Source organism: Euprymna scolopes, chromosome 18 (genome assembly GCF_053919585.1).
Source record: "Euprymna scolopes isolate OS-2025 chromosome 18, ASM5391958v1, whole genome shotgun sequence".
In the NCBI taxonomy this organism is placed as follows: domain Eukaryota; kingdom Metazoa; phylum Mollusca; class Cephalopoda; order Sepiida; family Sepiolidae; genus Euprymna; species Euprymna scolopes.
Genome location: NC_136499.1, coordinates 43,453,461 through 43,478,616, shown reverse-complemented (window position 1 = coordinate 43,478,616; position 25,156 = coordinate 43,453,461). Strand labels below are relative to the sequence as shown.

General features: G+C 31.8%; 1 protein-coding gene across 4 annotated transcripts in view; it reads right to left on the bottom strand.

The window, feature by feature from the left end:
* LOC145297594 (AP-1 complex subunit gamma-1-like) overlaps positions 1-25,156 on the bottom strand; it is a 395,164-nt gene that overhangs the window by 277,770 nt on the left and 92,238 nt on the right. For 2 of the 4 annotated variants that reach the window (XM_080143647.1, XM_080143648.1), the window contains exon 2: positions 834-864. The exons of the other annotated variants lie outside the window; for them this stretch is intronic. In XM_080143647.1, coding sequence (XP_079999773.1) covers positions 834-846 — 13 coding nt within the window. In that variant the 5' untranslated portion in view covers positions 847-864. The remainder of the gene's footprint in view (positions 1-833; positions 865-25,156) is intronic. 4 annotated transcript variants of the gene reach the window in all.

Sequence of the window (25,156 nt, the reverse complement as noted above, 5' to 3'; positions counted from 1 at the left end):
CCAAAAAGAGAAATAAAAAGTAAATAAGAAAAAAAAAACCCAAAACGGAAAAACAGAAATAAAAAGTGAAAAAAGACCGACTTATACTCAAGTATATACGGCCATTTTATTGAAAATTATTTTGGACTATTATTAATTACTATATTTTTAGCCCATTTAAAACAGGCAAAATGCATAGCCTGTTGACGAAGGAGTGCTTTAAGCCAAAATTCTAGAGTAAATGTAGTATTTTGGTGACTAATCCTTAAACTGTACATCAAATGAATACTTATTCGCTACATCTTATAAAGGATCATACAAAATTTTAACCAAATCGTCCCAGTAACTTCAAAGAAAAAGTGGAGCAGACAAAGAAATATAATATATACAAACAAGCGAAAACAATTTCATACTAGGTTAATTTCTTAAGCCAAATTTGCTAGTTAATTTTATATATTTAAAAAAAGCATGTTAAACTTTTTAAGGTTTTCTTTTCACATTAAACCGTCATTTATTTTAAAAGTTAACATTTTACAGTATACTCACAAACTTATAATCCGAATGTAATTTATGATATAACACAGAAAACAATTTGATGGGTTAGAATTCCCTTTCAGAATGAAATTTTCTCGGATCAATGATGATAAAGTGTTAGCAGCTAAAAAGATTCTGTTCACTGTTTCGAGTAAAAGACCCCAGGGGTTATATTGCTCAACCTGTTATAGGGACGGCCAAATAAACTTATCTTTCATCTGTGCTGATTAAGCGTTTGTGTCTTGAAATGATGGTGAGTTATTCAGCAGACAGACAATGGTGACTATAGATAAACAACACATAATAACGTCTACCTGTACCTTTAAAGACCATTGTTGAGCTGATGCAAGTCTGAAATTTATTAAAAGAAAGCATATTTTGTCAAACTCTCATAAAAGTCATCTTTTTTTCATTATTTATTGAAAACGTAAGATGAGAAAAATTATACTTGGACTGAATGGCCAACCAGAGGATTTCAGTACTTATGGAGTCAATCCAAAGTTTTGACAGACCCTCCCTCCCCAAGTCAATCCCAAGAATTCCAGAGTCTTAAGATAGACAATATGAATAAAAAGATACCGTTACAAGTTTGCCAGAGTTTGAGAGGCATTACGGAAGACAACAAACCTTGTTTATCTAAATGTTACTATTTTGCCTTCTGTAGAAAGTTTCACAAGTTTTTGTGCATCTTTTTCATCTTTTTTGAAAGTTTATTTTTTGTATTGCTAGTATGATTATACTAACATTTTAGCGGGGGGGGGACAATTTGCTTAATATTTGTTAAGCATTTACGTCAAGACTTGGGATCGACTCAGACTTTTCAGTCAATACTCAAGACAGACTCCATAGGTACTGAATTCTTCTGGATATTCATTCCTTACAAGTAAAAATAAAAAATAAAAAAATAACTTAGCAGCAGGTAAAAACATTGATTTTCTTTTTGAGTTTGTTCTTTTCATTCGATGTCAAGTAAAACCGACGTTTTCCTGCATAAATTGTCCTTAAAAAACTAAAACGTGAAAAAATCATTTATTTTGCGTCAGGTTACTAAAATGCATTGTACACAAGGAGAGATACCTATAAACAGGCTTGGTAGTCATGCAACTATGGTTCACAGCTGGGAGTATGTACGATTATTAGATCAAAGTGAAATAAGTATTTTCGTCATCGGCTGTAAAAAACAAAAGTAAAACTCATACAGAGAATAGAAAAACAACAAAAAAAAAATTAAAATAAAATAAAAAAAAATTGCAACAATCAAAATTAATGTCTCTAATAAAACGGTTTTATAAAATTCTATTTTTTTACAGATTATATATTATTTAAAAAAAAAAAAAAAATTTAAAAAAATAAACGATTTCATTTAGGAATTTTAATTATGATAACCCCTAGTATGTTTGTGGTATTATGTGACCAAGAACTCTAGCTAGGATTAGCGTAGACGAATCAAAGCTACAGTGACAGGGACGATCATATACCCCCCTCCACACTTTTTTGATTGGCCTTGTGCCTAATTTTGTTTTGTTAAACTTGTTTTGCGAAATAAAATATATAAATAAAACTATTGCTTTTCTTAATTTTATTGTTAATACATAATTAAAAAAACAATGTTAAAGTTGCTTTCTCATTGCCTTATCATAAAATATATAGATTTATATGTTCCAAGAATGGACGTCAGTGATTAACTGGTTTCACTGCAAATTTCAGATACTCCAACAGCAACCTAACCATTTCTCGAAGAAAAAAAAAAAAAAAAAAAAAAAAAAAAAAAAAAAAAAAAATGAAGAGTTCTTCTTGAATTATATAAAACAAATATTGCAGACTAAATAACGCAACAGAAAAAAACAAAATATATGTGAAGGACTCTCAGCATTAGCAAACAAAAATTATTATAGCAATCCCACCTTCTGTATTTAAGACCTCCACCAGGTTACTTTTTTCCCCCCATGGAAGATAACCTTGTTGCATGAATCTATTCTTTTAAACCAAATTGCTGCAGAATCTTTTTCTACTGCTTCAGTAATAAAGAACTTTGATCGTCTCCCTCACAATGTCTGTGTGTGTATCTCCATTTTTTTCAAACTATATCTCATCAGAGACGCAAGGTTGCAGAGCAGTGCGAAGCTGATCAAATGATTGCATTTTTTAAGGACCATTCTTTTTGGGGCCTTTAGCCGGTAGAAATCTTAAGAGGGTCAAAATTGAGAAAAAAAAATTGGAACTTGCAAGTGTAAGTCGATTTAAAGCCTTGTATGCATGCGCAAATGCATTTATATTAAAATTGCTTCTTTTTTTTTAAAGCTATTTCTTACCGATCTGTGACAGCTCAAGCAGCAGTGACTAAGGCTGGCGTGCTAAATGTTTTGGTTTCGATTCTAGCTGGCACCTAAGTCATATTTTCTTTTTAAATCACTACTATATATTGGGTTACAATATAATAGAGAATTAGCTCTATAATAATTATAATAAATGTGATATCTGCATAAATTAAAACATATTTAAGTGTATTTTACAAACAAGCAGTGCCGGGCGCTAGTGTATATATATATATATAAAATGGTTGTATAGATTGGTTTCCTAGATGTAAATTCAATGAAACCCACGTGATTATTAAAAACTGCTCACTGGAGGACAAAGCTGGTATATAGTCTGTTTATTATGCAAACATTATTGGTTACATATGTGCATACATGTTTCAGTGGAATCCCAATTCAAAGAGACCACTGCATCATAACAAAAAAGGGGCGATATTAAAATGAGAGTCAAGATTACATTCGTTTTTTTATGTAATCTTTATATATTATATATATATATATATATATATATACACACACACACACATATACACTAGTAGTACTCATTAGGAAAACTAGTTCGAGCTCTCTGACCCACTAAAAAGACGTTTTCATTGTTGATATCTAGATTTTACTTACATTCAGTAGGTGTTGCATAATAGCACAGGGGTAGAGGCGTAGACCGTCAGTTCGATGGTCAGGTTTCGATTCCGGTTTGAAGCACATGCTTGTCTAGCCGCACTAATGAGCTGTAAATAGTGTTGTCTGTGGATGACTATATATAATATATATATATTAGTGGCCTGGCAAAGTCACAGGGAAGAAAACCGAAGCAGCAAAACTGAAGCTGGTCTGCCAGGACACTATATATATATAAATGTAGGCAAATTTGGGCATATTGTATTGGTTTGAAAATATAGGTTCTTTTTTACCAATTGTCATAAAATTTTAACCATAGAATAGTATTATAATCTTCAAAAAGCCTGTAAATTTTCATGTAGTTTCATCCCATATAACCAAAGATATAAGCATTACAATATTCAATTTGGCTATCTATATATATATATATATATATATATATATATAAAAGGCAAAATGAGCGCACGAGTTTTGTATGCCCAACAAAGGCTTTTTTCGCCGGGAGTCCCGGGGGGGGGGGGATACTATCGCTAAGAAGTGCTTATATACTCCCTAGATAATATCTAAGATTTGCCAACACGCCTCGCATCTAAATTTATTTACAGCGACTTTTACAAAATTATTGCTATTTTGGCTTCTCAGGTGTGGATTCGGCTTTTTCATATAAAAACGAAACTGATGTGAAACTTAGGTGCAGGTCTCGACCTCCAGGCTAGGAGCATGCATAAAGCAAATGGACGTTTGGTCAATGTTGGTTTTCACTGTCATATCAGACAATTGCTTTCGTTTGGACACTCCCCTAATAAAGCGCTTTGGGAAACAAAACCAGACAAAGTTGGGGAAACAAAACCAGACAAAGTTGGGTAAAAAAAAAAAAAAAAAAAAAAACCCCAAAAGAACTATCCTGCAGTTAAAATAAATGCAGAATTTTCATTACCTTTGACCTAATTAGATTCGCCGTGCACCTGCCATTTATAAACGTTAAATTGAAATTGTTTCCAGTTACTTTCAGGTAACTTACCAAGTTTTTCGCCTCAACGTTCCGGGTTCGATCCTACCTACCTACCTACCTACCAAAACTTTTATTTTATTTTTTTTTTTTTATTTTACTTTTTCTTCTTTTTACATCAAGTTCACGTTTTTTTGTTGTTTTTTTTCTAATTTTTTAAATGAAGTTTAACATAGGGCTTGGATCTACTCCCCCCCCCCCAACACACACACCTACAAAAAACTTTTTTCGCTGTTTTTTTTTGTTGTTTTTGTTCGTTTTTTTAATATTTGTTTCAGAGCCTACTTTCCTACTAAAACATTTTTTTCTTTTTTGATTCCTCCCCCCCCAAACACACACACCTACAAACATCCGGGCAACGTCGGGTACCCCTGCTAGTAATATCTATAGGTACTATAAGTTTCAAATCTCAGCGACTACTGATCAGAATTTAACAAATGACGGCTCGTTGGAAAGGTAATGACTTGAATTGTACAGTGGTCTACATGACATTTGCCCTTAAGGTCGCACATTAACAGGGCCATCCATCATTCAGAGCCTATTTTTGGAACTTTCTTACAGCTATAAAATGTTTCAATCATAGTCATTTGTTTTCCTAGTTTTGCATATGAATTACAAAATGTCTGATATTCCCCCCAAACCTCTGGCCTTAATAGAGAGAAGACCAAAACTTGCTATGGTTTCAAATGGTCTGAAATAACAGAAAGAAGGAGACACTATTCCAAATATTTCTCATATGTTATATCTCCTCTCTTTTGGAAATAAGGTACGATTATAAATATCTCCAGTATCAAATCTTTATACATTGTGAAATTTACTTTATGTATGAAAACCAAAGAGGGTAAATATAACATAAGAAATATTTGGAATTAAGTCTCTTGCTGTTATTTCAGATCATTTGAAACCATAGCAGCAAATTTTAGTCTTCCCTCCAAGGTCACAGGTTTTAAGGAAATAATATATATAAAATAGTAGAATAATATTTTATGAGATCCTATCTGGATAAAGGAATGCTCAATATTATAAAGTAAGACAAAACTTTATAAATGAAAAGTAAAATTTACATTATTATTATTATTATTATTATTATTATTTCTTCAAATGTTCAAAACAAGGTATGCAACAAAAGATTTATCTCTATTTTACCAATGGATCATATTTTGATACATGGACTTAATTTTCCATTTCTCTTTATTTAAAATTACATCCAGAAACATTACTTTTATTTACAAGTCTTTAAAGTTTCCAAATATATACAAACTAATAATTCTTTACTTTTTTTTTTTTTTTTTTGCTAGTTATTTCTTTTGCTGAGAAAAGCTTCAATTTTTTTTCCAATTCCATGGATCAGAGTTGCATGGTTGCAAGGCCAACTATAGATATCACCATGATTGTATTTTATTCATCCTCTATCTATAATCTTTTTCTTTTTTAACACCTAAAGTTATCTGGTCAAATATAAATAGCTTTTAAACGGACAGGTCAAACTTTATTTCTGACTAGCCAATTTTTATCTGTTATTGTTGTATCATGTTATTGACATTAAAATAAAAACATACTTTGCTACAATTTATTTTCAAAATTACTTAGTCCAACACAGACGATTCATAATATGAAACATTTTTATACAATCACCTGAAAGTAAAAATCAAGTAAAGGGATAACTCGTTTGAATTCAATATTACAGTAGTTTACAACTAAAATGTATTTCTTCCCCTGTATAATTTTTTAAAAAATATGCAAAAAAATAAAAATTAACTAAAGTGACTTTATTGCATCCCAGGCAATGCCGGATAGGTACAGCTATTAAATCATAAAATAATGTCATTAACTTTTCTGTCTTTGTTATTTTTTTTAATTATCCATTAAAAAAAAAACAAAAAAACTAATTGCATATTTTAAAAGGATTACGTTTACATATATCAATTTTTTTTTATATACATATGTGAACATGCCAATATTTTATTGACACCAAAATCAATTATCTACATGAATAAATCTAATTTCTTATTTCCATGAAATGAATTCACTTTAGAAAATCATATTATCCATATTTTCACAAAATATCTTATTAAATTTATTAAAATGGCTTACAAAATATATTTATCAAATGCAATTTGCTGTGAGGCTAGTGTTGATATTTCTTTTAGGTTAGAGGAATCCTTGAACATGTTGCATCTTCTAACATTAGCTCCTCCCTTTTTGCTGACTCAACCAAGGTTGATCAGATCGTGATTTATATTCCCTTCCCACAGCTAAGCACAAAGTATCTCCTTCATTCTGTATCATGATAGCCACACATAAAAAAGATGTTTAATCATGAATCATTATCTGTTGACTGACTATATTCCTTATCAGCATGTCAACGTTACAATCAAGTAATTGCCCTCAGTCTAGTATCACTATTTTAATAACTAAAATATGGACTCTATGGACCCACTTCCAGTATTTCTTAAATATCAAATTATTTTTGGTACTTCTGTATTATGTAGACGGCGCCATTTTTTTTTTTTTTTTTTTGCAGTTCACTAAACTGTAGCCAAGTTGTGCTTCTTGGTCAAAGATTTAATCAAAAAATTGTTGTATTATTATATTTTCTTATGCAGACTTTTCAATAAATGTTTTACAAAAATTTAAATTGTATTTTGTTATAGTGACACTTAAATTCAAAAATGTTAAAAAAAAAAAAAAAAAAAAAAAAAAAAGTTGTTTTGATTCCAAAATTGTTTTATTAAAATTATATTTTCTTATGCAGTCATTTTTTTTTTTTTAACTTTTCAAGTCACTACTATATATATTGGGTACAATATAATTATAGAGAACTGGCTCTATAATAATAAATACAAAATTTGCATAAATTAAGGTATATTTAAGCATATTTTATGACTGGGCAGCCTGCTAGCATGTATATATATGTTTAGACGTACATAATTTAAAAACACATTTGAGAAAAAAAAAATGTTTTCAACTAACATCTCATCAGCAAAAATAATTTAAATGCATAAAAAATATTACAGTAATGTTATAAAGAATTGACAAATTACAAACGATTAAAATAAATTTATTAATATTCCTTTAAAAACAATTAAAATGCATTAAATGTTTTGAATAAAATAACGGGGGCAATGGTTAAAGTTCCTAAAAAAGATTTTGCCAGAATACAGAAGGTTTAGTGCATGAAGCAGGTTAAAAAAAAAAAAAAAAAATTGAAATTTTTTTTTTTATCTGACAAAAAAAAAAAAAAAAAAAAAAAAAAAAAACACGTCTAGCTACAACCACGATCAACTATTTCTCCCACTCCATTTGTGGCTAAATCTAAATGCAGATTCCATGAAAAAAATCTTTCTTAGAACTGCCTGCCGGTGGAACTATTCTGCTTGCCTATTTTCCAGCTGACTACAACATGGTCATCTTCAATTCCAATGTAAACAAGTTTCTGTTGAGCCATTCCTTTAATCAAATTTTACCCAATTTCCACTCTTAATCATTACTACACTGTTACTCTGATGACTACCATACACTCATTAACCATTATCCTCGAATGATCTCCAGGCCTTGATAAGTAGCATCTCTCTCAAAAAACTGCATACAGCTTGAATAAATTTGATTGGTTAAAATTCCCTTTTAGAATGTTCTATGGACAATGAGAGTGAAGTGTTAGCAGCTAAAAAGATAATCTGATGACTCACTGAAAACCTTGCATCCAGTAGAGCCTCCTAAATGTTAGGATCTATTGGCCGTTATAGGGATGGCCTTTTGTAGTTCATGAGATATTCAGTTATGCATTAAATAATATTCTTACAAAATTGAGAGTAATACATAACATTATTACAGCCTTAAATTTTTTTTTTTTTTTTTTTTTTTTACAAGGGAGTCACCACTTACCAAGGCCCAAAGATCACTCAAGGATAAGGAATAATGAACATAAGGTGGTCACTAAGACAACAGCATAGTGTTCATTATTGGTGGAAATTGGGTAGAATTTGATTATTTAAGGGGGTGGTGTGTTATAGTCAGTTGGGAAGCAGGTCAGTAGAAGAGAATTCCAGAAGCAGGCAGTTCTAAGAAAGAAGTTCTGTTCATGGAATTTGTATTATGATTTAAGCACAAAAATTGAGTGAGGAAAATTGTTGGTTGTGGTTGTAGCTAGACTAGTGTTTTTTTTTTTGTTTTTTTTTGTGAAAGTTTGACTGGGAGGGGGGCATCATAAATTGAAGCTCAGACGAGCACTTGCCATGAAAATAACGATAGAGCAGAAACAGGCTTGCAAAATCTCTTGTGGGAAAGAGGTTGTAGGAAGGAGAAAAGGGCATCACCTAGGTTTTCAAGCTACATTTAATTTTCCTGTTTATGAAGGTCCTGAATTATGAAGAATAAATATAAAAATATCCCCTTGACAACGAAATCTAAAATGATTGGTGAAATGCCAGTCAAAAACAGTAGACAACCAGTAGACTGTTTAGCCAACATGAAAATCAATCAATACAACAACATAGAAAATAATTCTATTGGCAGTAAGCTGAGGAAGACACATTACAATCTCTGGTTCCTCCTTATAAGGCATTCATAGCAAGAATGAATCTTTCTACTACAATGAAAAATAAAAATAAAAGATTTTCCTTTCTCCCTTCATTTTCCATCTGTAGAACACATTACCATTGGACTGCTTCCCTGCATATTATAACAGTCGTCTTTAAATCCAATATCAACAAATAGATATAATAAACTGCCAGATAAGTAGTCAAACTTAGTTCATACTTATTGATTGTTCCATATCTTTCGGCTTATATAGTCTCATTAATTCTTATCCTCAAGTGACTTTTGGTCTTGATAAGTAGTAGTGACCCAAAATTAAAATAAAAATTACATTCTGATTTAGTTACTAATTAAAACCTGTATTTGATATTTTTGAGATGGGGTATTATGTGCATGTTTTTTGTCACAATCGATAATTTTCTGCAAATTTGTGATACTACCAATGAAAACTTATTGAATTCAAGGCAACCATGATGTAAGGCTCACTGGGTAGCCATTTACAATAAGGCAAAAGTGCATGCCCAGAATTATGACTTTTCGTAGACGTCAATTATTTATTTATTTTATTTATTTATTTTACCTTTTGATTAGTTTGTTCAAGCTGAGGATGGCACATCCTACCGAATATCAAATATTCACCCACTAACTCAGATATTCTAACCGAGAGATTTTTTTAAAGATTCTGATTGCCTTTTTAAGTGCAATTGTTTGAATCTCTTCCACATAGTTCACCGGGTATATTTACCATTTGAAATTCTTTTACATGAGTCTTAAGATTCCAGTTTCTTTTCATGTCATACATAAGACCTTGGTATTTCGTTATGTTTTCCCTTTCAGCTCTGTTTAATCCAGCATCATTGGGGACACTAGCTTCTAAGCTTGGTCTGCTTAGTAATTTTAGTAACATTTTACTATGAAGTTATATGTAACACATTAGCTTTTTAATCAACGAATAAGATACTATAGCAAATATACCTAGCAAAAAAAAAAAAAAAAAAAAAAAAAAAAAAAAAAAAAATGGATATTAAACAAGATCAAATCTCTTGAGCGCTCCAGGATTTCAACTTTGTCTCAAATAAAAGTAGTAATTTGACTACATTTTAAAGAAAAATTCAGATTAAAATCTAAAATGAAAACCAATCCCATTGTAAAATGTAACAAAATAATTTCTAAACACTAGCCTATATATATCAAAGTGAAAATGTTTGTGTGTGTGTGTGTGTGTGTGTGTGTATTTTTTCTGTATGTCCGCCAAAGGCCCCCCCCCCACTGCTTCTCGGCTTGCTCGCTCATTCTTATTACTTTTTGTATGCTACACAGATAATAATATCTCGCACTTACAAAACGTGGTCGTAAAAATATTTTATTTCGCCCGCTTTTATACAACGACGACAAAATTTGTGCTGTGAATTCGTTTGCTACTGCTGCTATGACCTACAAAAACGACATTCGTTTTTAAACTCATTTTCAACTGATCAAAAGTCCTTGGCTTCCTGGCCCCGTGGTATGTCGTCAGACTATTAACTTGGAGGCTTCGGGTTCGAGCCTACCTCCCTCCCAAAACTTTTGTTTTTTTAATTCGAGCTTTCTTTTTGATCTACACACACACACACACACACACCTCCGCTCCCCCCCATTGGTCTCGAGTTTTCTTTTTTTATCTACCCCCTCACCCAACCGTCCCCCTATCGGGTTCGAGCCTACCTCTCTCCCAAAACATTTTTCGCTGTTTTTTATTGTTCGTTGTTTTAATATTTGTTTTCAAGCCTTCTTTTTTATCTACCCACCCCCAACACATACACACACCTACAAACACCCGGACAATGCCGGGCACCCCCGCTAATCTCACCTGTCTGCTTAAATGTATGTATGTCTCGCTAAAAACTTTCGACAAAGGCGACGGATTTTGGTATCATTTTGAAGCTCGACCATTCAGATGACAAACATCGTAAAATTGGCTAAAAACATTAATTCCTTCACCCTCAACTAGGCACTTTTCTACAGGGAGGGATTGCTTTTTTCGCCGATATTTTCGAAAGTCATCGCCTCTTTTCGATCGTCTAGCCTTAATTCAAACCTACGTCACTTCCAATGTGCACAACAGCTAACACGTCGCTCCCCCCCTTTTTCCTCCTTCACGGTACAGGTTCGAGCCTGCCTGCCTACTACCACTTCTTTTTTTTTCGCTAGCAATTTTCCTTTTTTTTCTTTTTTTTGCTCAACCAACACCTTATACACACCTCCACATTCTTTTCCACCTTTGCCTGGCCTAATGGTTATCATACTTAATTCACTGTCTTTAGGTTTTGGTTTCGATCTCAGCTTGTGTATTTTTTCCTTCTTTTTTCACTTACAAGAAGTGAACTGTTTAGAAAAAAAACATAATACTCGCATGTATATGTCTCAGATTCTGTATGAATTAAAATATAAATTTATGTGTATTTTACAATCAGGCAATGCCGAACAGCCTGCTAGTATTATATATTAATTATAAAACATGATATATAATATTATTATTACCCATAAAAATAATTATCTCTGCTATCTAATTTATATATGTGGTTGAATATTATTGCAAATTAGATGGCAATGTTTGCTTAAAAAAAACCAAAAAAACGTCACTCTTTCTTCAGATGTCCACAAAAACATTAAGAAACATTAGTGGTAGAATCAATAGAATCAGAGGAGTCAGTTTTATTAGGGCAATTAAAATATTTTTTTTTTCTTTCAAACATAATTCAATCCTAGAACTAAAGCATTTTTACATGTATTTTGTGCAATTAAAGTATATAGGAAAAATCCTTAGGGAGACAAAAACGCTGACTCAGCTTTAGTATTAATAGATGTTGCATGTTTAGTCATCGTATAAAATGTGTATTGCATATATTAGGATATTCTATATAATGAATATTGCATACATTTAGTCATGATTTGAATAAAGGAAAGCGGACAATTATTAACATATAGCAGATATATGTAAATGAATATAAGGAACAGGACTGTATTGATTTTATCTGATCAGATTACAAACTCTAAAAAATCATGGCATATCCCCAGCACCTAGAAGTGCCTTTTCAGTAAACTTAAAATATATTGTATAGATTTCTATTGTTCATAACATTTTTTCCCCCACTTTTTCCCTAGGGGTGACTGCTTATCAAGGCCCAAGGGTCACCCTAAAATAAAGGTTAATGAATGTTAAGTAGACCAAGACTACATTGATGATCGGTAATAGTGAAACTTGGGTAGGGCTTGATTATTTAAGAGGGCGGCTCAACAAGAACTTATTTACATTATACTTGAAAGCCGGAAGCATCCCTGCGATATTATATTCTATAGACGGACATTTTTAGGAAAGAAACTTTGCTCAAGAAATTTTTGTTTAGAGACTGATAGAGAGTAAGGGAAATTATTGACAGTTGTTGTAGCTAAATGAGTATTTGTTGCAAATGTTTTTTTATGGAGGGGGGTATAGATTGAAGCTCAATCAAACACCTGCCATAAAGACTATCATCTTTCACACGCATTAAACATAAAATAAAAAATAGATAAAAAAAATTTTTAAAAAGGGAGAAGCAAAGATGGTGATTGATCATTTAAGCTGATATTGCTATGGTAAGCAATTCACACTTTATCTATTTTAAAATCACTTTTTCCCAAATCAAATTCTGTCACTGTTGACTAAAACAGTACATTTTTAGACATTAATAGACAGGTTACACAACCTGAGAGACAGAAGGATAGGTTAATTTGGAAGTCAATTTCTTAAAACTGTCCAATGCATGTCAGCATATAAAATCATAATCATCATCATCATTTAAATACATTAAAAAAAATGGCATTTGTTTTAGCAATTTAAAGAATATTTACTTGATAATTATTTTTACATGAAGACAAAATATTTCCTTTGTAAGAAGTAAATTGCTATCGTTTGAAACAAATGAAAAGACATATTCAATTTATTTAAGTATTGAGGTGAAAATGATAATTATTTTCACAAAACAAGTAATTTCTTCATAATAGTATTGGCCACCCTGACATTATTTCAAAAGGAATATTACTTTTAGCAGTAAATTATAGAGATTAGTATAGGTAACACAAGTAAGCACTGTGGAATTTCAACAGTGCTTACTAGTGTTACCTAAATCTGTCAATGTTTTATTTTCTTGTTAATAACAAATAAAAAAAAATATTTGGATAACTTTTTTGTTTTGTTTATTTTTTTTTTTTTTAAGATGCAGAGATATTTATATCATAAAAATAGATTATATATTTAATAGTCTTAAATTAGTGAAATAAAAAGAGAGATTTTGGTCTAACTAAACAATGACAGTTTAAAATAAACTTTAACTTATCAAATGCTTTAGGATAAAACCCTAACTCCTTTTGTAACCACTGGTGAATATGGACGAGGGAGCAAAGAGGAAGCACACCAACATTCTAGAATGATATTTTTTTCTCTTGGTCTCAAGGTTGATTACTCACTGAAATTTAACACACTTCTTTTTAATACTAATGATCCACTACTTATCAAGGCCCAAAGATTACTCAAGGATAAGGCTTGATGAGTTTGTCAGTTGAACTATACACCGCAATTTACAAAAGCCTTCATAGCACCCCCCCCCCAAAAAAGAGGATTTTTATCATTTATATATTAATATGCTAGTTTAGCTATATATACTGTGTTTATCTACCTACTCATGTGTGTTAATGAGAAGGTAGGAGTAGATGTGAAATGAGGATGATCATATTTTCAAAATAACTTTGGGAGGAGGAAATAAGTAAAACTTTTAGGTACTACCATTTTTTTTTTTTTTTTTTAAAGATTCATCCTGTGGCTCTGCTACTATGAGCTGAAATGCATTGTGGTAGGAGGTTTCAGTAAAGAGAATAACATGAGTGGGAAGTTACCATCATCTAACAGCGTAGCAGTGTGTTTTAAAAGAATTTAACTTGGAATAACAGTTTTAGATGCAATGTGTAGGTTATTGCAGTTCGTTATTTTGTATGGTGCATGTGATGCGTTACGAAGTTGCTGCTAAGTGTGATGTGTCTATTGGTAGGAATTATGTAAAAGTACTTATAAATAATCACTGTTACTTGTTGATTGAATGTATGCCATTTAATTTTGATGTTGTGCTAATTAAAAGGATATGAATGGATGCCATTCTGCAAATAGATTTTGTAAGTATTGAGCAAAAAAAATTATATGGAACAGCCAATCAAATTGCCTTCAAAATAAGACTCATGTGGAAGAGAGCAGTAATTATTTACCTGGAGAATTTGTAAACGGTGAAAGATGATATGATGAAGTGATTAAATGAAACAATTTCTAGAAATGGATGCGACAAAGTCAATTTCCTGGTAAATGACGGTAGAGGATTAGTTTTTTTTTTCTAATGTGAAATATACCCCTAACTATGTATGAATTGTTTAAGAAAGTTACTTTGGTCAAAATCAACGCAGGAAATTACAAGGATGAATAAATCCGACTTAATTTCTGGAAACATTCATCAGGTACTGACATTAAGCGTAATCCTATTGGAATTATGTGTAGTGCCTATGTTTATAGTCCTATGGTGTCTGACTGGAGAGAGAGAGAGAGAGGAAGAACTTAAAGTAAATAGATGTTTGAAATATTTTATTTTGGTGTTGTGTCAGGGTTGTTGATTCTGAGCAATAGTCGGAATTAAAGCAAATTCATTGCTTCAGGAGTCAAACCTTTTAAAGTTGCAGAGAGCATTCAAGCTACAAACTTTGCAACACTTGTTTTGATGCATAAGAACACAAGACAGGAGACTGTTGGTATGGTCACATTAAAAAATAGAAAATGAATGAGAATTCTTGAGTTAGTTGATGCAAAACAATTTAAGGTAACAGGTTCAGTTCACAGAGGAAGGCCAAGAAAAACATGAAATGATAAAAAGAGACTAGAGAAAAAAAGGATAAATAAAGACCTGGCCAGCAATAAGTTTGCTTGGAAGTTAATTTCTAGAAGCCATCCAGCACATATGCCAGCATGTAAAACAGATATTAATGGCTGGAGGAGTAAAGAAAGAAATAATGAAGGAAAAATTTTAATTTAAAACATAAAATGCAGTTGAATTTTGTGAAGACTTTATAGGATTTAAAATAAATTTGGTCGAACAGAATTCCTTCTACTCGTCTTTAACATTGGATATGAGCATGACAGCATTTATAAGATTATCAGAATGTTTTGAGAATTTGAAAGATATCCATCCTAAATTTTATGAGCCTGAAAAATTGCCAAGTTGAAGGCTTTTCGATGGCATCCCATCAAGAGAAATTCTGGTTTCAAACAGAGATAATGGATCACCCACGAAAAATAGGGGAAGATCAGAACCAAAGATATAACAAATCATTTGGTCAAGAATGGTTGCGTATTCATTGAAACCAGGCACAGAAGATGGATCACATAAAAATTGTGCAATGTTATATATATATATATATATATATATATATATATTACCGTTTTAGCAAGTAATAAAATTTTTTATGTATATATATTTGCTCTACAATAATATATATATATATATATATATATATATATATATATATATATATATGTGAACGACTCAGATACAATTACGGATTCTGTTCAAAATTTTGAATTCCGATACAATTACTGATTTCAATTCTTGTAAAATTTCTGAATATTTAGTTATAAAATGGCAGATATTTTTAATTTCCAAATTACTGTAAAAAAAAAAAAAAAAAAAAAAAAAAAAAAAAATGTAATATGTGCATATATTTTTGCAAATGTAAAAATTGTCTTGTGGAGGTGGGAGATGGTGATCTATAGATTTTAGTTTCACTAGTAGTTTAGGATCAATAAATAGTTATCTTGTACTAGCAATTGAAAAGTAAGTTTTAATAAAACAATTAAAAGAATTGTTTTTGGCATCAGAAAATAGGCACATATTTTTCCAATTCTGATACCCCCCTAAAAGTTCTGATCTTTTTGATTCTTGATTAATCAGCCCAGGACATACACAAACACACACACACATATATATATATATAAGGAAAAAAAAAGAAAAGAAAAATACATACAGATTAATAATTTTAGATTATAGGACTACTGTTCTCATCGTGAATGTTTTTTCACAATGTTTCGGTCGATTGTACCCTACCAACTTTCTTCAGGCACGTGAACAAAAAAATCTGTATGGAATTTTGAAATACACAGTTCAGTCAGAAATTCTGTACAAATTCCAAAAAGATGTACCTGAAGAAGATGGGTTATATCAGCTAAAGTAGGAAAATAACCTCCAAAATGAGAACTGTAATCGAAATAATCCAAATTATCAATCCTTATTTCAAAAATTCCAAAAGAAAAATGGTTAAATCGATATAAGTTGAAGGAAGGTAACTGATAACTTAACGGAGAAAGATCCACCAAAGTGTGCGCAGGTAATGCCTGGCTGCCGTAGCCGATGAGGTTTTAAGAAGTTTCTCTTGAGAACATTGATAACCGTTATTGAAGATTCTCAGACGTTAAACCACTTTGAATCGTTATTTTAGAATAGAGTCCTTTATTTATGAACAGCAGTCAATCTCTTTACTAATCCTGCTAATTACTAACAGAATTGTTAGCTCTTTTATAGAATGTGCTTGCTTTCAGCACTGTTTATTCAGTTTGGCACTTAAAAGCAGATCAAGAATCAAAAGTTTAAGATGGCTTTCTAATTACATTGCATTCAATTTCAAAAACTTTTTTTTTTTTTTCATTTTATTTTACTATAATCAAATTTTTTTATCACCAAATTTACATGTTCACGGTCTTTCTTGCAGACATCTTTTTACAGAAACTTAGGGAATCGTACCTCTGGCAAAAATCTGTTGAAAAATAAATGTTAATTTGTGTCACAAGATTAGCAGCTGTAATAGTACAGCCGTAACTATTTCCATTTAACTATGGAGATTATGGACGCAAGGATTGTTGATGATCAAGGTTATTTAATACCAAAATATAGTACAATTCTGAATTTGAGAGGACTGATTAGTCATTCTTCGAACTACTGTCCATCCTTGAGTGTTATTTGCATAATGTTTCGGTTGATGTAACTTCTGATCTTCAGGCATATTGCGTCAAACTTAGGAATCTGCACGGAATTTCAAACAGAACCCTTTATTTAATCCACAGGGGTAGTATACCCTCATTCCACTAGCCGTGACTGAGTAGAAGTCTTAAGTAATTTGCAATTGTATTTTGAGTTACCTGCACTGAGGATTGAACCTTAAGCCTCTAAAAGAGCAACTTTTACAACTGAATTTTACCAAATACTCTATCCATTGTGCCATGGATCCACCATGGATTAAATAAAAAGTTATGTTAAAAATTCTGTGCAGATTCCAGAGTTTAACAGAAAAATTTGTGAGTTGAACAAGTTACATCTGAAGAAGGTCAGAGGATAAATTGTTAAACATTGTGCAAGTAACGCTCCAAATGAGAGCAGTGGTTTGAAGAACTCAAATAATACAGAATATAATAGTTATTGTAAAGGATTTATTAGATAACACAAGTTACCCATAAAACTAAGGAAATTGTGATTTCATAACTTTCTCAAGTATATTAGTGTATAATTTGATCAGAATAGATTTGAGAGAATTTAAACCGGCATAATTCATAGTCCACAACAATGTGATGAAAAATAAAATAATATTTTTCAAATATTTTAGAAAGATTTTTTTGTTGTTTATCAGAGATGAATATAAAAAGTTTAAAAGATAAAGCGTGAAACAATTGACTAAAGGTTAAAAAAAAAAAAAAAAAAAAAAAAACATTCTGAAATCAAAACTTTACTATTACTTCTATTAATGTACAATTGTACTATCTTTTAATGCTCGATTCAGTTTCATTTATTATTTCAGACTAATCTTCTATTTTTTTAATGGTCAATAGAGTAGCAGTGTAGTACCTATTGTCACACCATCCTTCCAGGCATTACTTCTTCCTTGAGTGGGAGTCAGTGTAGTCGCGTTCGTTGTTATCGTTATAGTACCACCCTCCAAGGCTAGCAAATATATGCAATTAGCATACTACTACTAGTAATAATAATTATATAGCTGTTAACAGATAAAAATCCTACACGCTATAATAAAGACCAGTGTTTGTGTATACTTTCATCACATCACACAAAAGTTAGCAGGTAAAATACCTACTTTTTACGAGCCCCCCCTCCCCAATGAAAATGATTTCAAGTGGCAAAAGAAACCGAGAAGCAAACTTACCCAACCGCTTTATTATATAAATTAATAAATTAAATTAAAATAATGTTAAAAATCCTTCAGTGTAGGTGAGGTTTTGAAACAAACTACTGATGCAATGCTTTGGTTTTTATATGACTATTTTAGATAAATGGTGAGTGAGAACACTGGTGAAGCATAATTTTTGCTCCTTCCCGTTTTTGATGGCAGATCTACACTAATATTGATATAGAAGTGGATAAAACAGGAAAATGATGAATTAATATTTTCAAATGTTTTATATGTATGTGTGTATTATATATATATATATATATCTATAATATAAAGCTGAATGTCTCTGTGTGGGTGTGTGTGTGGTCACGAATAGGCTCTTCTATGGTTGACTATTTTAAAAAACTGACTACATATAATGATAGAAAATGTATCGAGACTCAGGAGTGGGTATGTTTGATCTGGCAGAACAGTAGTTCATTAAAATTGTGGGGTCTGCGTTCGCGCCTGATCCACAAAGTATGGAAATAAAAAATTTAAAAATTAAAAAAACGTTTACAAGTGTTTTTGATATAGATGTACATAAGAATACTTTGATAAGTATGTTTTAACTTAAATAGGGATGGTATAATAAAATTGTGGGGTCTGCGTTCGCGCCTGGCCTCCGTAGAATGGAAATAGGTACAAACTTTAATAAAGACTTTTCATATCTATCTGCATAAGTATACTTTGATAATTATGTTTCAGTTTGAAGAAATATGGTATAATAAAATTATGGGGTGTTCGTTCGCACCTGACCTCCATAGAATGGAAATATGTCACAAAGTTTAACAAATTTTTTTTAATATAGATCCACAGAATATTGTGATAAGTGTTTCAGTGTGAACATATATGGTATAATAAATTATGGGGTTTATCTATTTTATTTTTACTTTCATCATATTTTGCTTTGGTTTTGATACCCCCCAAATCAACCCAAATTTACAACCCTTCTTTTCATAACCTATCATCTATAAATATAAAAGCGAAAATGTATGTATGCATGTGTGTTTGCTTTTTCTGTATGTCCGCAAAAGGATTTTTTTCGGCGGCTTCTCAAAGCCATCACTCATTTTTAAAGCTTTTTATATCACATCGAAATCATAATATCTACGAGTTACGAACGGAGGTCGCCCGTCTATTTAATTTGCCCGACTCTGAAACGTTAAATATTCAACATTTTGGGATCGCCGCATGTCACTTCGCTTTTTCAGTATAAAAAAAGCGAAACTCGATTTGAATCACTGGCACCAATGGTCTCTAGAAAGCGATGTAATGTTTGGTCAATGTCGGCATACCATCGTCATATCAGATGGTTGCTTTCATTTTGAGACGATACACTCCCCTAATAAACAGGGGGAGTTGTTTTTCCCCAAAGTTAGGTAAAAACAAACAAACCGGGTCATTGACCTCATTAAAAACTGTCCCGCAGAAAATGTTAACTGCTGAATAGTTATTGCTTACGTCGTCGTCGTAACACTCGCACAAAATGTTAACTCTACGACTTCCGTGCAGGCACATGTCAATTTTGTTCTTACTTAAATAAATTGAAACATCTTTCAATAACTCATCCTGACTGGTCAACGGTTCATGTTTTTTTCACATTTTATTTCTCAACTTCGCCTCAGGGCTTCGGGTTCGATCCTACCAACTTACTAAAACTTTTTACCCCCCCCCCCGGTTTCTTTTTAATTTAAGAGCACACACACCTTGAAACATCCGGGCAACGCCAGGTACCCCCGCTAGTGCTTTCATAAATCAGAGTCCATTTTCTGTAGGCTGTTTTTGAACCCAGTACACGACGGGTTCTTTTGCTAGTGTGTGTGTGTGTATATATATATATACACACACACACACTTTTGAAATAAATATCGTTGGAATTCAAAGCGTTAGAGTTAAATCCGCCTTTCTTTGTCTTTAGTTATTGTTTAACTTTTCTTTTATATGTATTGTGTACATGTGCGTACACACACACATATATATATATATATAAGGGGCTTATATGGCACCATCTCACTGGCAATACGTTCTTTCTTTCACTCCCTTACCCCTCGTGCACACACACCTTTATTACACTGAAGAAGACGGAAGGTACAGTCGAAAAATTTGGTTCTGATAAAAAAAGCTTTTATACTTTTCATATTTATTTTTTTTTAATACATTCTCTCTATATAATCAATGAGTCCTTTGTTACTATAGACAAAGATGAACACTTATGACTTTAATAGTGAAAAGAAACCCAATAATTTAAAGATATAGATAAAAAAAAAAAGAAACATTTTTAAGTTCAGCATCGTTATAATAGAAAACCTATCTAAAACTTTGGAATATATATATATATTTTTTTTTTTCTTATTTTTGAAACTGACACTTTTCCAAAATTCAGAAAGTTCTTATTGATTGACATTTTCTAATTGCTAACAGATTGATTTCTCTAAAGAAACAAACTTTTATACTACGAGTACGAGCAGAATACCCGTCCCAGGACTGGTATAAGCAATATGTATAATATTAATTGTTTAATTTTTGTTATTTTTTTTTGGGGGGGGGGGCAGTTTTGAAGGAGTGTGGTACAGTTTACAAAAAATTAAAATAGAATTATGTGCTCACATTTCTATGTTGCCTAGAATACATATCTCATAAGTTTAATAGTTGAGGAGATTATCCTGCACATACATATTAGTGATGCTCGTGTGCGCGTACAGCTGTTTGGTCAAAATTTGGTTACATAATATAACTCAATTTGAAAGAGCAATTCTTTCTCTATTACATTGTTTGTATTTAGCTGATTTTTAAGTTTTTATTGGGAGAGGAGGCAAGTTTGCAGGTGGACATCCTCTAAAGTTTAAATATATATATATATATATACACGCACCCACGTGTTGTCTAGAATATATACTCCACAATGATTGGTCTATTAATTTAGGAGTAAATCCTTTCTTTTATATATATATATATCTATTTCTGTGTATGTGTGTGTGTGTGTGTGTGATCCCCCCCCCGACAAACTATTTCGCTGTATCACAGCTCTTCAGCATGACTAGATCAGTACTCATTCCAAGCCACAAATCAAATTTACAACCACCTAGTTGGTAGTTCTACCACAAGACCACAAGATTGACAGCTAATAAATTATATTTCTAATGTCTTTATATAAACCTTGACCGCTACTTGCTCAGTGCTACATTTGTTTGTTTACTAAGAGCTTTGCATAACACTAAGTAGCAGGAGATAGAATTTAACAAAAATGCTGACTAAAGTAGATCTCTAAAAATATGTAATTATATTTGTAAATATTTTGTTTAGGAAATTAATTTCAAATACAGAGTAGGGCAAAAAAAAAAAACTCCCACCCACTTTTTAAATTCTTACTATGGCAATGATGTTGCAGTTATTCACCCAGTTTAAGTAAATTCATGTTATGAATGAATTGCCATTTTGTTTTGTAGAATAACTGGTGAATTACTGAAAATTTTGATGCCAAGATATGGTCTGAACAAGTAAACACCATGCATTTATTGTGAAAAATTTTCTCACCAATGAAGAATCTATAAATGCAACCTAAAGAAATTTCAGAAACCATTTCCAACTGAGAAGACTCGACCCTGTTCCTGATCAAAAAACTGTGCTGTTTTGAGTCAAAAACTTTATAGCTACCAGTTCAGCACTCAAGCAAAACCCTTCTGGAAAACCAAAAAGTATTCGAACCCCACAGAACATCAAGATTGTTAAAGAGTCCATTTTGCGATCTCCAAAGCGTTCAGCTCGTAAGCATTCTGCTGCACCGAGTCTTTCTGTTTGCAGTGCAAGATGAATTTGAAAAAGTGATTTAAGATTTTATTTATATAAACTAATGGTTGTTCAAGAATTGTTGGAAGGAAACCATGAAACTAGTGCTGTCTACCATAAAAATAGTCTTGAAAATGTTCTTGCTGATGCTATTCTGATTACCTGTGATGAAAACCATTTTCATTTATCTGGTTTTGTCAAAAAGCAAAATTTTTGCTACTGATCAGAAAGTAACCCTAGAGAGTTTCATGAAAGGCCTCTTCATAGTGAGCAAGTAACAGTGTGGTGTTCAGTTGTGAATTTTGGAGTTTGATTTTTTTTTGTTTTTGAGGAAAAGGAAAAACGGCTTCAGTTACCTCAGCTCGTTATGTGCAGATGTTGCAAAACTTTTTGATGCCAAAACTCAAGAAGCTTGGAAAAAATACAATGGTATAGTTTCAAGATACAGCAAAAAAAAAAAAAATAAAATCAATGGATGTTTTGCGAGGACCTTTTCCACTGCATTTGATTTCTTTGCATGGTGAAATCGGATAGCCAGCACTTTGCCTGACCTTTCAGCTTGTGATTATTTTCTGTGGGATTATGTTAGAGTGAGGTGTTCAAGCACCAACCATTGATGAACTGAAAGCTGCCATTTGCAAAACAATAAATGAAACTCTAGGAGAAATGACTCAGGCGATGGGAAACTAAGATACGCTTATATCAGTGTATTGCAGTTCAAGAGGGGGGGGGAGCATTTAGAAAACGCTTTCTTTAAAAAAAATAGTTTACACAAACTGGCAATCATATAGAATTGTTAAGGATGCAATAAAATTTTCATAAACGCTTTTCTTGTCAATTTTTTTTTTAAAAGTGAAATGTGGAAGGCATTTTATCCCCACCCTGTATAAGTCCTGACATCATTATTGATTTGTATTTTGATTAGGAAATTAATTTCAAAGAAAGAATTTATATAACACGAACAGATACATTCTTAAGACATGTCCATTCAATTTGCACGTTTAATGATGAAAATGCATGACTGAGACCTTTTCTAGAGATGTTTGGACACCTCTAAAAACTAATTTATATTAAGTACTAACAGGTATCCCTGCCATTACCCAGGAATGAATAATGATTCGTGTGTACTCTAGTCCCCAACTACAATTTATATTACGGCTCTTATTCTTGTATTATAATTTCTATAATTTTCAACTTTAATTAGTTCAGAGAAAATAGTTTTAGAGTTATTGCTCTGGAAATTCTTGTATAAAAAACATTTTTCTCTGATTACAGTCACTAATTTGGTTGCTGGTGACCTCAAATTAAGGAATATTACAGTAAATTGTTTAGCAAAACCTGATCGAAGTGATACTGAATCAGATTATATATTTATAATTTATTGGTAGACATTTTAGACTAGTAAGATACCGTGTTAATTACAGGTGGCTTTATATATCAATCTGTCTAATTTACTGTTAACATTCCTTTGAAATAATTGTCTCTCAGGATGAATATATGAACTGGAACAAATATATAGAGGACATTGCAAAAGTTGCTGCAAAGAAAGTGGGTGCCCTCTATCAAGCTAGAAGACTACTCACACCTGAGAGTATCCTGTACCTTAACAAGGCCACCATTTTCCCATGCATGGAGTATTGTTGCCACATCTTGGCTGGTGCATCTACCACTAGTCTCTCCCTCTTAGATAAAGTCTAAAAAAGAGTTGTCAATCTAATCGGTCCCACTTTATCAAATAAGCTCCAGCCCCTGTCTCATCGTCATAATGTTGCATTATTGTGCCCGTTTTACAAATATTTTAATGGGATGTGTTCTGATGAACTTGTTTCACTTGTACCCCTCGACGTACATATCTCCGACAAACCCGCTTAGCAATAAGATTTCACCCCTTCACTGTTGTTGCCCCTAAATGCCAGAAAGCTTTCTATTCTAATAGTTTCTTCCCTTGAACAGCTAGACTTTGGAATTCCTTGCCTGCTGCCTGCTTCCCTGGTTGTACTGATATGCAGAAGTTTAAATGTAACATAAACAAATATCTTGTTAATCTTTCCTAGACGTGGCCCCAAATAGTAGCCCCTCACGTCCAAGTGACGATATGCTTTGTAAGAGGTGAACACGAGTTTAAAAAAAAAAATTAAAAAAAACTATTAAGAAAATAAATCTTTCTTTTTCTCTAACAATTGTCAGCTAAACATTTAAAATAAATCAATCAAATATACCGCTTCTTTTATAAAAACATTTTAATTTCTTTTAAAACAAATATCCCTAGCATAAAACAGTTAACTAAATATTCTTCAAATCAACAAACTAAATGTCACTTTTTTTAAATATATTTAAAATTGCATTGTTTTAGTCAACGGGGACGACAATTTAATTTTAAAACAATTCATTTTAAAATGGGTAAAGTTGGAATTGTCAACCTAAGCTACATCAGAATAATAACCAATCATCATTTTCGGTGATCGTACATTCATTTTTCTTTTAATGTGTGTGAAAGGTAATAACGTACATACAAACATGAAATGTTTTATTATATAGATCTATGTAATATCAAAATGGTAAACTTAAACCAGATAAGCATATTAAACAGCTGATTATATTGCATTGTTATGGTTAGAATATTTTTCACTTTGATAAAAGATTTCCTTTTAGTTGGACTTTATTCAAACAGAAAAGACAAGAAAAAGAAAAGGACAAAGTTCAATTTTTGTTTTATGCGCACACGCAGGATAGATGTCACACTATTTTTCAACTTTGGAAGAAAAAAAAGCAGATAATGTTATAACGAGACTGATAAAGCTAATTCATGTACTTAAATGTAAGCAGTTTGTTAAAAGGAAGTTGATCGTGCAAAAAAAAAAAAAAAAAAAAAAACTTTTTGATAAAGTATTCATAACATCTTTATGAAGATCTTGTAGAAGTTTGTGCTGATCATGAGTCGATCCAGTATTGAAGGTAAGTTAAATTTCTTTCTTCTAAGATTTGGTGAGACAGTATTATCAAATTCAATTCATTTTTTTTCAAGACAAATACATGTATTAGTTGTCTGCCCATTTTCATATTATCTATGTACACTGCAAATCAAAGTCGTCTATCAATTCAATGGTTTGTAACA